This window comes from Sinocyclocheilus rhinocerous, unplaced genomic scaffold (assembly GCF_001515625.1).
Source record: "Sinocyclocheilus rhinocerous isolate Xijiao unplaced genomic scaffold, SAMN03320098_v1.1 scaffold556, whole genome shotgun sequence".
Taxonomy (NCBI): Eukaryota; Metazoa; Chordata; class Actinopteri; order Cypriniformes; family Cyprinidae; genus Sinocyclocheilus; species Sinocyclocheilus rhinocerous.
Window position 1 is genome coordinate 1,074,539 of NW_015631074.1, and position 14,620 is coordinate 1,089,158.

The following is a 14,620-nucleotide window of genomic DNA, read 5'->3' on the forward strand; positions in this document are numbered from 1 at the left end:
AAAATTAGTTTTTCTTTAAAAAAAAAAAAAAAAAAACCCTACTAACCCCAAACTTTTCAATGGTAGTATACAAACGGTTTAAATGTTTTTCCCTCCACACTGTATACACGCATCGCTGAGTTTGTTGTTAGCAACCTCTCTTTAGTCATCTAAAACTCCTCAGTCTGAAACCTTTGTCAATGAAGCATCCATGGATGAACTCCTCGCATAGCAAACCAGACAGCCTAACTCTCTCTCTGTCTCTATCTGTCTTTTTTTTCTGTTCCAGTGGGCACCCCATATTACATGTCTCCCGAGCGAATACACGAAAACGGATATAACTTCAAATCTGACATCTGGTCGCTAGGCTGCCTGCTCTATGAGGTAAGGTATAGAAACCCATCCTATCACTCCCCCTCCTCCGTTTATACACCCCAGCCCTCCCTAACTCTTCCATTCTCTTCCCGAGCTTCTTCCAGTGCTGTTCGTCTCCTTTTGTGAGATGCAATCCTACACCTTGCGGTCTGTCGTGAAAGTTACAATATGGTTTTGTACTCCGAGGTAAATGGTCTCCGCGAAGGATACCTGGAGTATGTTCCCAAGCTGATGAGGAAATTTGAATGACATTTACATGTGTTTTAAATAACATCCACTGCTCTTGCTACGAAATGATACTGACTGCTTTGATTAGGCTTTAATAGCATACGCTTCTCCACGACACAGCGGACCAGGATCCATTAGACTCAGAGCAGCGGTTTTCTCTTCAGCTCGCAGTCTAAATTGAAAATGAAGTTGCAAGGAGGTCAGCTGTGTTTTTTTCCAGCTGTGATAAATGTTTAGACCTTAAAGGGATAGTTACAGGGATAGGGATAGTTTAGTCACCCTCATGTCATTCTGAAACCTTTTTCAATGAAACACGTAAGGCAAATTTTTGAAGAACATTCGTGCCTCTCTTTTCAATATAATGAAAGTGAATGTAGACTGGGGCTGCCAAGCTTCAAATGACAAATAAACACCATAAAAGTGGACTATTTGACTTTATTCCAAGTTTTCTGAAGTCATATGGTAAACTTTAATTAAATTTAAGTTGCTATTCATTAATAATGTTCACCTCCAGTGAGATGTTAGAATTAGGGCAATGATTGGATCAATGAGTCATTGAGAACCAAATCAGTTGGTTTGTGAATGAGTCATTCACATAGTTTTGTGAACTGGTCCAGTTGTTTTTTTTGTTTTTTTAAGATTATTACATTTATTAAAAAGAATGATTCATTCACAAATTAGACATTACTACTTGCTCTCAGAAATAGATCAAGAACAGCTACAAATGTCGGATTTTCAGTGATTAACTACATATTTTGGTCTGTTTAGAAGAACGCAAAGCTTCAGAAAACCATATGAACTATTTTTAGGATACTTTATTGTGCTCTTTTGTTATTTTGAAGCTTGGAAGCCAAAATATCTAAGTGCCGGTGGTAAATGGCCAACAGTGAATCAATATGTTTCTTAAGTTACTGTTTTGTTTTTATTTTGCCCCCCCCCCAATTGATTTTTGCTAATTCTGACCAGTTTGATTCAATATACAGATCGATTAGATTGAACAATAAATTGATTCAGTATTTTTAAAATGTTTTGATAGCAGTGATTCTCAATCTTTTTTATTTCAAGGCCCCCCTTTAGTACTTTTGTTGTAATAAAAATAAACTCAAAATAATGTCAGTTTGTTGTATGTATAAAGGTATAGTTCATTCCAAAAATTGCTCATCCTCATGTCGTTCCAAACCTGTATGAGTTTCTTTCTTATGTTGAACATTGAAAAGAAGATATTTTGAAGAATGCTGGTAATCAAACAGTTGGTGGTCCCCATTGACTTATATAGTGTTTCTTTCCCTACTATGGAAGTAAATAGGGACCAACAACTGTTTGGTTCTTCAAAATATCTTCTTTTGTGTTCAACATAAAGAAACTTATACAGATTTGGAATGACATGAGGATGAGTAAATGATGACAATTTTCATTTTTGGGTGAACAATCCCTTTAATATAACTACATTTAAATAATTTAAAGACTAATAGGCCCCCCCCCCTCATCCGGTTGAAAACCACTGTTTTTATAGGATTCAATAATGTATTTTAGACAAGAAAATAAAGGCAAACTATTTCAAACTGTAGAAAGTAACTGGAAAGGAAAACATTTCCATGGATTCATGAATGCTTCATTCAGAAGTTTCGTTAAATTGAGAAGAAAAAAAAAATAACGACCTGGATATTCTTCAAAAATTCTCATTTTGTGTTCAACGAAAGACAGTCTTTGAAATGACATGAAAGTGAGTAAGTGATGATAGAATCGTAGTTTTCAGGGGAACTGTCCCTTTAAGCATCCAACAGTGTGAGATCTTACATAACAGATCTTGCGAAATCGCAGATCCCTGTTCAAAAGCGGGCATTTTGTGTGTTTCTCTGCGTTTTTTGGCCCTGGTTTCCTCTTAACCAGGTGACTTGGGCCACCTGGAATGGGTAGCAGCAATCCGTAAATGACACAATGCTTGATCCCAGGAGACATACTGGCTACCAAAAACTGGTGTATAAACAAACGCAAGCAGGCGCAAATTCACACTCGCACAGTGTGGAAATAGACACATTGTTAGTCCGGTACCCGTTCTATCCCTTCAATCCCCAGAGTGTGTGTGTGTGTTTTTTTTTTCTTTTGACTCTTTTTTGGGGTGAAGCTTACCAGTAGCTACACCTCCCAAAGTGCCTGGGGCTGAAAAAGAAGTTTCGTTAAATTGAGAAAAAAAAAAAAATAACGACCTGGATATTCTTCAAAAATTCTCATTTTGTGTTCAACGAAAGACAGTTAGTCTTTGAAATGACATGAAAGTGAGTAAGTGATGATAGAATCGTAGTTTTCAGGGGAACTGTCCCTTTAAGCATCCAACAGTGTGAGATCTTACATAACAGATCTTGCGAAATCGCAGATCCCTGTTCAAAAGCGGGCATTTTGTGTGTTTCTCTGCGTTTTTTGGCCCTGGTTTCCTCTTAACCAGGTGACTTGGGCCACCTGGAATGGGTAGCAGCAATCCGTAAATGACACAATGCTTGATCCCAGGAGACATACTGGCTACCAAAAACTGGTGTATAAACAAACGCAAGCAGGCGCAAATTCACACTCGCACAGTGTGGAAATAGACACATTGTTAGTCCGGTACCCGTTCTATCCCTTCAATCCCCAGAGTGTGTGTGTGTGTTTTTTTTTTCTTTTGACTCTTTTTTGGGGTGAAGCTTACCAGTAGCTACACCTCCCAAAGTGCCTGGGGCTGAAAAACAACCATCTGAGTTCACCGCTGCTTGGAGACAGCGTTTCTTGGCACTAATTAGTCTCCCATAATGCACCAGGCCCATCAGTGTGATCAGTCCGCCCTGCTTAGCAGTGGCCATGGGTCAGCCAAGTGCAGGGAGAAGGCAAACGGGGAACAGTTGTGATCTCTTAAGCTTCTGTTAAAGCCAGGTCCGGGCTCGGCCTCGAACAGATCGGCGCTGTCGCCCCTTGGTACACAAAGACTTTCATCTTGTCCCACTTCCAGCAGGTCACGTGACCTAGAGGAGGCGGGGAACTGGGAGGTGATGAATTGACATCTGTTTGAATGACAGATCTGATGATCGGCAAACCCGCCGGCAGTTGCTGTGATGTTACAGTAAAGGAGGACTGTGGACTGTTTTTCTATCGTTATTACAAAGTTTTGAAGTTTTCAGTTGATCATCTCAATGTTTATTACATTTTTTTTAAACTCTAAAAATCAAAAGACAGCGAAGATTTTATATATATTTATGAGTTAGTTGGTGTGTGGTCAACGGCATGCCCTCAAATAAAATTTATAAAAGTTTAAGAAAAAAAAATTTTTTACGATCAAATTACATTTTTCAAGTTTTTGCAATTTGTTTTATTTAATTTGTGATTCAGTCTATATGTGGGTCATTGGTGTATCCTCAATTAAAAAAAATAAATAAATAAATGAAAAATAAGAAGAGTTTCAGAAAAAATGTACAATCAAATTACTTTCAATTTTAAAAATATTTTACATATTTGATTTAATTTGTATGACTTTGTATTTTTAATTTTGTAAACAAAAATGCTATATATATATATATATATATATACATACATACATACACACACACGTTTACAAAATTACAAAGAAATTGTATTCTTTTATTTTTATTTTCCTGATATATATATATATATATAACCTGAACTAATTTAGAAGTTTGTTAAATGTTAATAAGCTGTGAAGCAGGTTTTTTAAGCTTTTGTTCTTCGTTATAATATCAGAACAGCTGTATCTCTCTCTGACATTTTACCCCAGAATATCAAAATGAATTACAATTTAGAAACTAAAAGCATGTTCATTGTAGTAGAGATATATTCAAGCCATTGAATGTATGAAATCAATTTTTAATGCATTTTTGAATAATTTAATAGATGGGACAAAAAGAAAGTTGTGTCATTTCATTGACATTCATTTCATACATATAGGCCCATATATTGTGTATGTCCAGTTTCATTATTTATTTTGGTGTGTGTGTGTGAACATTGTCTTAGTAGACAATCGAAAACTAGCTGCAGTGCTGAACTACTGAATTGGTAATTTGCAGACTTGTGCCATCTTCCATTGATCCTCATTGATCTATTTAGAGTGAGCGGCGGCCGGCGGATTTGACGAAGATGTGGCCAGCGGGCTTGCGGCAACCACATGTGAACAATGCTACAGCGAGAATAAAAGTTACGCCTTCTTTCTTTGCGTGAACATTTGGGCGGCGTTATGCAAATCTTCCCACATCGTGACGTAGACATGTTGGGGGCGTGTTAGAACGAGCCGTTTTAGGTAGGCGTGGTTGACTTCATTTTTATAAAGAATATCTCTTTGGATTTTTTTTTTATTTGAGACTTTAGTCGTTGCAACTTTACAGATCTTCTTTATGCACCAAGAGCTTGTAACACTTCAAAGAGAAAGGAAAAATTGAAATCGCATCATATGACCCCTTTAAAGACAGACCGAGTTCATATAGGTGGATATCAGTGCTCACGCTCTGGCCCAGCCTTTTGAAGTCCTCTTAAACCCTTTCTTAATAGCCGTTCTCGAAGGTGTTTCAGATTTATGTTGGCATAAATAAGAAGCCGAGACTGTTGCATCTCCCTTCATCGCAAAAACACGAGGCCAGGTTTCCTGCTCCAGGTTTTACAATTAAAACTGTGAAGTCACATCTTCTTTTACGACCATGTGTTTTCAGTAGAACGTCGGAGATGAGAACCGAATCGGATTAACAAGAGCGTTAAAAGAAAACAGATTAGCATGCACACCATGCAAGAGGTGTGTTGCATTTTTAATATGTGTTGCTAATGATATTCTGTCATTAAATAAGAATGCTTAGTCCGTAGTTGCTGGGATGCGTTGTAGCACTTCGTTTTCAGAGTTCGGGAGGTTTATATATTACATTTTTAAAGCAGATTTTTTGAGAAGTGTTATCCCACACCTGAATAGTAAACATCCATCAAGACGTTTGAGCTAATTAAACCCGCCCCGCATCTTATTCAAATATAGATTACCCTGTATACCTTGGTGTCTTCTCACCACGGATCTCAGATTTTAATTTGATAGCTTAGTGAATTAATTTTGCCCAGCCGTGTGCAGCTGCGGAATACTCATGTTCTTTAAAGATGCTTTGGGAGAGCGGTGTATGTGAACGCCGGCATCTCGGAAGAACTCTTAACATTCTGATGAGCTGCCGCACCCATGTTTTGCTAATGATGCATAAAACCGAGAAGTGCTGCACACTCATTCAGCAAATTTACAAACATAACACGTGTCTGAAACTTTTCTTCTCGGGGTGATGGTGCTACTAAGAGAAGAAGTGGTGATTTTTCTCTTCTCATTTGTTCAAGAGGAAAACCCAGAGAGCTTAAACATCACTGTGTGTAGGTTAGGCATTCGTACAAGTCAGTGCCTGTTTGTGGCATCAGATGGGGACTTTTCAAGTCGCAGAATATGGATTCATATTTAATTGTGTTCCTTCCTTATGCCTGCACCTCCATTTGATTAATATATCATTAAAGAAGAGTGTGAGAAGGATGAGCAGCATGAAATAATGATGGTTTTCTCACACTCGAACATGGCTCTTTTTATACGCTACGCCCTCTTCCATGGCTCTTGAGAGCCAGGACCTTCGCTAGGAGATTAATTGGCATGCAAAGGGTTCAATGAAGTACAAAGATCAATATTAAGACAATGGAAAGATCTCCTAGATTGAGACGAATGCTGATGCGATAAGCCAGTGTTTATTTTCATGTTATGGCTAATATCCAATAAATGGCTGACATTAAAATTCTATATTCTTTTGTCAAAATACATTTTAAATATATATATAAAAAAAAGCTCAGTCATCTTAAGTTCTACAAGTGAATTTCGGCATTACAACATCATAATGTGTGGTATGGAAAATGGATATCATTTTGAGATTTTCCAAAGATTACATTCAAGTGCATTATTAAATTAATAGTGTTGTTAAAGAATCAAAATATAAGATGGCACAGTTAATCTGAATGTAAAAACGGAGTAAATGAGAATGCATAAAAATGTATTATTGACTACTACGATACATAAAAAATGTCTAATATCGTCCAATTACCAATATGGTACCAATGTGTCTGTGTGTATATATATATATATGCATTGTGTATTGGGGGAAAAAAATGGAGCCTGAAAATGGTAACATCTAAATTTACTAGTTTAATTTTAAAAGTATTATTTAACCCCACTAAATCAACCAAAATACATAAATTTTTACCAACAAAGCTATTTTATTGGATAAATCGGGTAGAAATAGCTCTTTATAGTAAGAATTGCAGGTTACCACTTTTTACGGTGTGGGTACAATATTCAACTATATAAAAATGTATATAGAAACCGCTGGCACAATGACAGAAGACCTAAATTTCATGCTGTAGTCGACACTTTTAACAATTTAGTAAATTGTCGGCACCGATAGCCTCGTGAGCAGTGTGCCGACATAAACACCATTGCTCTTCGGATGTCCCGAGTCTCAGCTCGTGGACCTTTCCCGATCCCATCCCTCCTCTCTCTCCCACTTTGCTTCCTGTCAATGTATTGTTCTATTGAAATAAAGGCATAAAAGGCCAAAAATAAATCTTCAAAAATGTTTTAGTAAATCGTAGCAGATGGAATTGCCATTGTTTACATTATAATTGATTGTGTTTCACTTTGGTAGCTTGATTTGGTGTGCCAAAATGTGTTCATTTTAATTCATAATGCAAGTTCACGTTGCATTCTCAATGCTACCATTGCGCTGTGTTAGCACAAAACTGTCTTTTACAACCTTTCAAAACTTTACTCTTTTGGAATATAACAATGAAAATTCATTTTAATGGCTGAGAAATTTTAACTCTGTCGCCCCCCTGAGCATTGTTTTTTTTTTCTGAATTTGTGTCTGCGTTTGCATACAGAAAAAAATATGCTCTGTATAAATATATTATATAAAAAATATAGTTTGGCCTTTTTATAGGTTCACCCATTAAAAAGGTATTGTAGCAAGCCAGGGCAGTCAGGTTGTATTCAGGTAGGTATTAGAAAAGAGTCTGTTTTTGTCTTCCTATCTGGGTGGCCATATGTGTTTGTCTTTAGTTGTTTTTCGTTCCTGTTGTGATATTGTGAGCATCTATCTATGTGTGTGTGTTTCTGAGCAGGTGTGGCTGTTTTTACGTGTCTGGTGTGTATTTGTGTCAGCGCACTTATGTGTTGGTGGTTGAGATTCTGTTTAAGTATGTTCCTCTGAGCTTTGGTGTCTGTGTGTGCGTTTTTTCCCCCCTCTTTTGTGTGCGCGTGTGAGTGTGTAAACGCGTGTGTCTTTCGCCACTGTGCACCGGTAGCCGAAGCCCCGCAGACAGACAGCAGGCCAGCGTGGTGCGGGGTGGACTCCTCTGGAATACCAATGAGGGGAGCTGCTGGGCTCCGGGGGTCAGGGAGCAAGTCAATCATCTTGCCCATCGCCTGGGCGCCCCGAATCAAATTAGCCTGAAAAATTCAGGGGCCGGGAGCACGGGGCGAGCAGCTGTCAGGGCCAAGAGCGCCCAGGCACTAATGAACCAGATGAATGGAGCAAAAACTCCAAAATAAAAACAGGACAGTTGACATTTTTCATCTGTCAAAAGCAGAAGATGCATGAAAATATGGTGGTCCTTGTTTAACCCTTTGCTGGCTACAGCTGCTACTCGCCCCTGACCCCCCTCTGTGGCCACACTTCCACAGGTACGCACACCGCATGTAAACAGTCAAAGCCGCCACTGCGTTATCATCTCGCTAAATGCCGTTCTACAGTACTGCACGTTGCAATTATCCTGAGGAACTCATCGCAAGAGCGGCGGCACGCTGCCAAGACAGATGTTGCTATGAAATTACTCTATAGGTATATCATCTACTATATATGAGTGAAAAAAAAACATGTAGCCTTTTTTTCACTGGAAAACACACCAAATGCAGTCTGGCCAAAATGCACTCATTCACAGAGCCCATTACTGTCACACACACAGACACATTCCCATCCCTGTAACTGATGGAGGAACAAGAAGGACATCAAATCTAGCATTTATCTGCAAAAAAATAGGTTTTGTATCCATTATTTTTATCCTACCTATCAGAAGTAGGTACCTGAAAGTACCTGTGCAAGTTCTTCCTCCATTTTTAATGTAATATTTAGTAGTACTTGTTGAGGTTTGTCGAGTGCCACTTTTACCAATGGATTTAAAGAAAATTGCCCTGCACCGCACAACTCACATTTTTGTTTGTTATTCATCTTTCAACTTTTTTTAAAAACACATTTTACGATGTAGGTACAATACTCAATGGTACGAAACAGTATATAGAAACAGTTGACAGATTAATGCGTAGTCGACACTTTTCACGTTTTAGTAAATCATAGCAGCTTGAATAGCAGTTGTTTATATAGTAATTGATTGTGTTTCGCTTTGTTAGCTTGATTTGATGCGCCAAAATGTATCTTTTTGTATTCTCAGTGCAACCACAAAGTGTAACAAAACTGTCTTCTACAATCAGTTTTCTCCTTTCTACTCTCTTTTCGAATATAATACAATGACAGTTAATTTTAATAGCTCAGATATTTGAATCATTGGTGTGCGGTGGTGTTCTGAAATAAGGAGGCTAAGGCCTGTTTTTTTTTCTTTTTTTTTTTTTTCTAAATCAAATGTAAATTCATGTAAATTCATCACATTTTCTTGGTTAAATACACATTAATTACACTATCAGGAAAAACTAATCTATTTCATATTTAAGTCAAGTATGAATCTCATCAAGTTAGTGTTTTTAAGCATTTTATATTTATTTCAAAATGATAACACAAAGCAGTAACAATTTAAACAATATATTTTATTTGTGAACTTATGTTCAGCTATTCTTTTTAATATTTAATTTCTAACTATTTTAGAATTTTTCAGGTCATCAGTCATCAAAGATCGATAAATATTGATCACATGAGATTTATTTAAAATTTCACCAAGCTAATTACTCGCTAAAAACTGTTTACTTGTTTGCTTAATTTTAAAAATTAAATTAGTGTTAAATTGAATGTTTTGGAGCTGCTTTGATAGAAGGCAGTGATTGGATCTAAAACTTTCAGATGGCATAACTCACATTTTCGTTTGTTATTCATCTCTTTTTGCTTTAGCAAAGTCATGCCTCGTTTCACAGAACATCACTGTCCTTTTTTGCATCCTTAGTTACTTTTTTTCGTGTCGGTATGCTTTTTTGGGACAAGAACTCTACAAGAAAAAACTGCAACACCACACAGGCTAACCAAACTCTTTCTTAAATACAAGTGTGAATCTTAAAAATTTAAGTGACTTTGGTAATAGAATTCGATTATCATTTTCGTTTGTATGTCATTTAACTGTATTTTTGCTGCTGTGTGAATGCAGGCATTGACACTTAGGTGTGGTCTGTTTGGACTTGCGCTAACACAATACCCCAACACGAGTTGACGAGTTTTGCTCTGGCACATTTAGATCATATACAAGAAGTTCTGGTTGCTGTAAGAGTGCTACATGTTATAGAAACATCCCAGTCCTCCCAGTTCCAGCACTGCCAGTGATCAGAGAGGGCACTCCCCCTTCCTTCCTCCGCCCCTCCCGTTCCCATTTCGTGCGGAGCAGCGATGAATCCGGCTCTGCTCCATGAGTTCTGCTACTCCGCACTCCTCTCCTCCGCTCCTCCTCTGACAGCCCAGACCGTCGTTTCGCCTCGCTCGATCACACCCCCCCTCACCCCCACCCGTTAACTCGCTCGCCATTTCCTCTCTGTCCTTCTATGTCAATTTAATTGAGTTCTCGTCCAGTGTGCGTTTGCGGTGTAGTGGTTTCGTGCGAGTACTGTGTGGCTTGCATGCTTGGCATCTGGAAAGCTTTTTTCTGAAAATGTCCTCACCCACAGTCAGTGGATTTGCTTGGGGCTGTTTTTGCCAGTCTGATTTTGCAGTATCATAATCTCATAACGTCATCAAAGCATCGCCTTCCTGGCTGAGCGGGATTGCACAGCTCCAGGCTACCAGGATGCACTGCATGTCTTCAGTACCACCATGATTTATGTCCTGGAATTGTGACGTCGACAGTGTTGTTCATCTCTTTCTGGCTTTTTTCCACAAAACATATACTGAAAAGCTGAAATGTCACAGTCCTTTTTCTAAGGCTTTATTGAGACAGACATCCATAAATTTCCTTTGTAAGTGTTTCAGTCCAGATATAGAAAGCTAATTGGCCATGAGTTGGCAAATGTGTCCAAATTAATGATGACAAACTTAGTTCATGTACATTTTTAAAGTGTTGGTTCTATAGGAGATACTTGCCATCTGTGATTAATGGTAAAGCACGTCATCAGTTACTCACTCTCATGTCATTCAAAACCTGTATGACTTTGTTTCTTCTGCTGAACACAGAAGATATTTTTAAAAAGCATCTTAGTGTTTTTGTCCAAACCGTGAGTCAATAGGTTCTGATGGGGTTGTTTCCATTACATATATGGACAAAAAAGCAGCGATCCACCAAAATTGTGGCAATAGAAAATATAGTCAAAACATCACAAAAAACAAAAAAAAATTTGGTTTCCGATGAAGTCATTTGACCAAAACAGTGAAATTGAATTATTTTGTCTCCGATGACATGTTCTGACTATCATTGTCCATTTTGAAGAATGTTCCAGCCGTTTTTATCCCTACATTGAGAGTCAATGGGGTCCAAAACAACAACTTTGGACCCCATTGACTTCCATCGTATGTGCAAAAAACACTGAGATGTTTTCCAAAAGTCAGGTCTGGAAAGACATGAGGGTGAAAAAATGAATTTTATGCCAAAAAGTTTAATTAGCTTGTCTATGATGACATGTTTTGACTGTGTCAGCATCCATTTTGCCCACACAACATGGATAGGATGCAACAGGTAAACGTGAGCAGTGTGGACTCACTTCACCTTGATTTAACAAATGATGCTTGAGTAGCCATTTATAAAACTTGTTCACCCAAAAATATAGAGAAGTGGCTCGTTGCCCAAGAAATTTACTAAGACTGGTTTAATTTATCACCTGAGAACATGACAACCCAAACAGTATAAATAGTTCAACTACACAATTTCCCAAATTTAATTACTAATTGAACTTTAATTTCAGTTTCTGCGTTTCTGTAAAAAAATCATTTTGGTGTGTAACTACAAACACTATTCAAAATATCTTCATTTGTGTTCAGCAGAAGAATAAAAGTTGTACAGATTTAGAATGACATGTTGGTGAGTAAATAATGTCATTATAGTTTTCATTTTTTCCCCCTTTTCACAAGTAAAAATACAACTTTGAGTCAAAACAGTGAAATTGTAAGTTAAATGAGCCAGTGAAATGCTCAAAATAAGTACATTTGTCTCCACACATCAGTTGAATTCTATCTTAATACTGCAAGAAGCTAAACATCCTATAGTTAGGCTAATTAATTTATTATATTTTGAAAAATGTTTATTGTGCTTAATATCATTAATGTAACGCACAGTGTCTTGGGAGTGACATGATACATGCTCTGTAAACTTGACTCTTAGCTTTCTGACGTCTTGAGCAAACAGATGGCAGTTGTCTGCTGCCGTCTATGACATGGGGCACCGTAGTCTCTTCCACAAACAGTCAGCCCCTGCTTGATGAAGATTTAGTGTGCGTTGCAGGATTGTATCTGAGAGATAATGGGTACTTACTCAGCCTCCAGGTGTGAACTCTGAAGTCATTTAATGGCACAGCCATGGAAATAACAGTAAAATATTAGTAATTGTAAATGCATTTTCGCTAGTTACACATTTGATGAAATCGCAAACTTAAGGAATGAATGAATTGAATTTAATTTAAATGATCATGATATGAACCTTGCCAGATTGTTCCATAAGAACTTGTAACCCATTTTTTAAGCTAACAAGACATCTGGAACCAAACGTCCTTCTCTCTAAAAGTGCCTTTCACTTTTCTTTTCTCTTCACGTAGATGGCCGCCTTGCAGAGTCCATTCTACGGGGACAAAATGAACCTCTACTCACTGTGTAAAAAGATTGAGCAGTGTGACTACCCACCACTACCATCTGACCATTACTCTGAAGAGGTATGTTTCAAGCGCAAGAGATTTTTACACACTTTCTTTTTCTGTATTTCATTCTTCTGAAGTTGCGGTCACATTTAACGTTGTAAGGCAAATTTTCACAGGCAAAATTCAGTCATCTCGATAAGAATCCACGCAATTAGGAAGGCAGATTTCGCAGCAAATTTTAACGCAGATTTGCTGTGATATTTTGCCAAAAATGTGACCTCACCTTAGAGAAGTTCACTTCCAGAATGAACATTTTCTGATGATTTCCTCAACCCCATGTCAGACCGAACACAGACGAAGAATTAACTGTGCGTGACCTTTCCAACATGAGTACGCAATGCGTGAAGTCGCGCATGCGCATTGCAGAGCTGGTGCAAGATGAGTATTTGTGGTTAAAAATATATATTTTTAAGAAAATGACTGAAATTTGAACCTTCAACCCACTGATCCCCATTGAAGTCCACTATATGCAGAAAAATCCTGGAATGTTTTCCTCAAAAACCTTAATTTCTTTGCGACTGAAGAAAGAAAGACATGAACATCTTGGATGACATGGGGGTGAGTAAATTATCAGGAAATTTTAAGTTCTCCTTTAATTGTTGTGACTACATCACATGGAGCATCCGTTCTGTTGTTGTCCTTAACAGGATAGTTCACCCAAAAATGTCAATCTTGTCTTTATTTACTCTCTATCACTCTTGTGACAAGATATTTTGTAGAATATTCCAACAGTTTTGTCCGTACATTGAAAGTCAGTGGGGTCCAAAACAACAACTTTGGACCCTATTGACTTTCATTGTATGTACAAAAAACACTGGGTCGTTTTTTAAAAGTCAAACAGGTTTGGAACAACATGAAGGTGAGAAAATGATGACATAATTACATTTTTAAACTAGTTAGCAGTGTCTAACTTGTAGTTCCCATGCTTGTGAACAGCAAGTTCATACTAGTCCATCAAGTAGACCATCACCAAACCAGCTGGTGAATTTCCAGCACTGCTGGTCTTTCCTCGTAACATGCTGTCACTCTCTGATGTCAGCCATCGAAATCCTCCGATAGATCCAGCACGTCCGACCAAAGCTGCCGTTATTATTATTTACAAGCCTGGCACGACTCATCCTCCATTCAGCACTTCCTTCAGCTTTCCAGAGCTGCAGGAAGGCCTGCCTCCCTCCCTGTCTACATGTAAACAATGCTCCTGAAGGCGAAAGGCAAAAAAGTGTCAGCCGTTCATCTTTGGTGTGTCATTTACTGTCTCCTTGTATCTCACCTGACAGACAGCCCCCCTTAAAACGGGGGGAAAAAACCCGAGACCATCGAACCCCCCGCATTTCTCTCGTGCAAAAGCTTGAATATTTTACATATCTGCATCCTTACTCGCCCCCAATGCCGCCGCCCCCCATTTCTTCACCACTAATTCTCAGACTGTCTGCATTTGCATTTCACATGCCGGGCTGATTAGGAGACGCCGCGCCATGCAACAGCAGCCAGGCCCCGGCAAGAGAGGCGGTTGCCATGGTGATCCGACACAGGGGCATTTTCTTTCCTTCCGCTTTTTTTTCCCCTTTCCCCCCACTTTTAATTTTGCTGCTGCTGCTGCTTGTCTGGGCTCAGTTTATTTCTCAGTGCAGCATCACGACTCTCAATCGCGTCCCTGACCTGACTTTTTTTGTTTTGTTTTTTTGGTCTAGAATGTTTGTAGCGGAGAATTAACAAACATTCGCAGGGCCAGAGGGCTTCTTGCAGGAAGTTACATTGCTTAAAGCATATCCCTCGGCTCTCCTGTTCACTGAGCTCTGAAATGCTTGCCATTTTTGTCAATCATAGGGCTGTCGCGGTGAGGGAATTTCCCTTGCGGTAATTTTGAGTGGCTCAATAGCGCGGTATGCAGTATTATCGCCAGACACATATATATATATATATATATATATAAACACACACACACACACATATATA

General features: G+C 38.4%; 1 protein-coding gene across 1 annotated transcript in view; it reads left to right on the top strand.

The window, feature by feature from the left end:
- LOC107741550 (serine/threonine-protein kinase Nek7-like) overlaps window positions 1–14,620 on the top strand; it is a 93,088-nt gene that overhangs the window by 74,757 nt on the left and 3,711 nt on the right. The window contains exons 8-9 of the mRNA XM_016554309.1: window positions 269–363; window positions 12,566–12,679. Coding sequence (XP_016409795.1) covers window positions 269–363; window positions 12,566–12,679 — 209 coding nt within the window. The remainder of the gene's footprint in view (window positions 1–268; window positions 364–12,565; window positions 12,680–14,620) is intronic.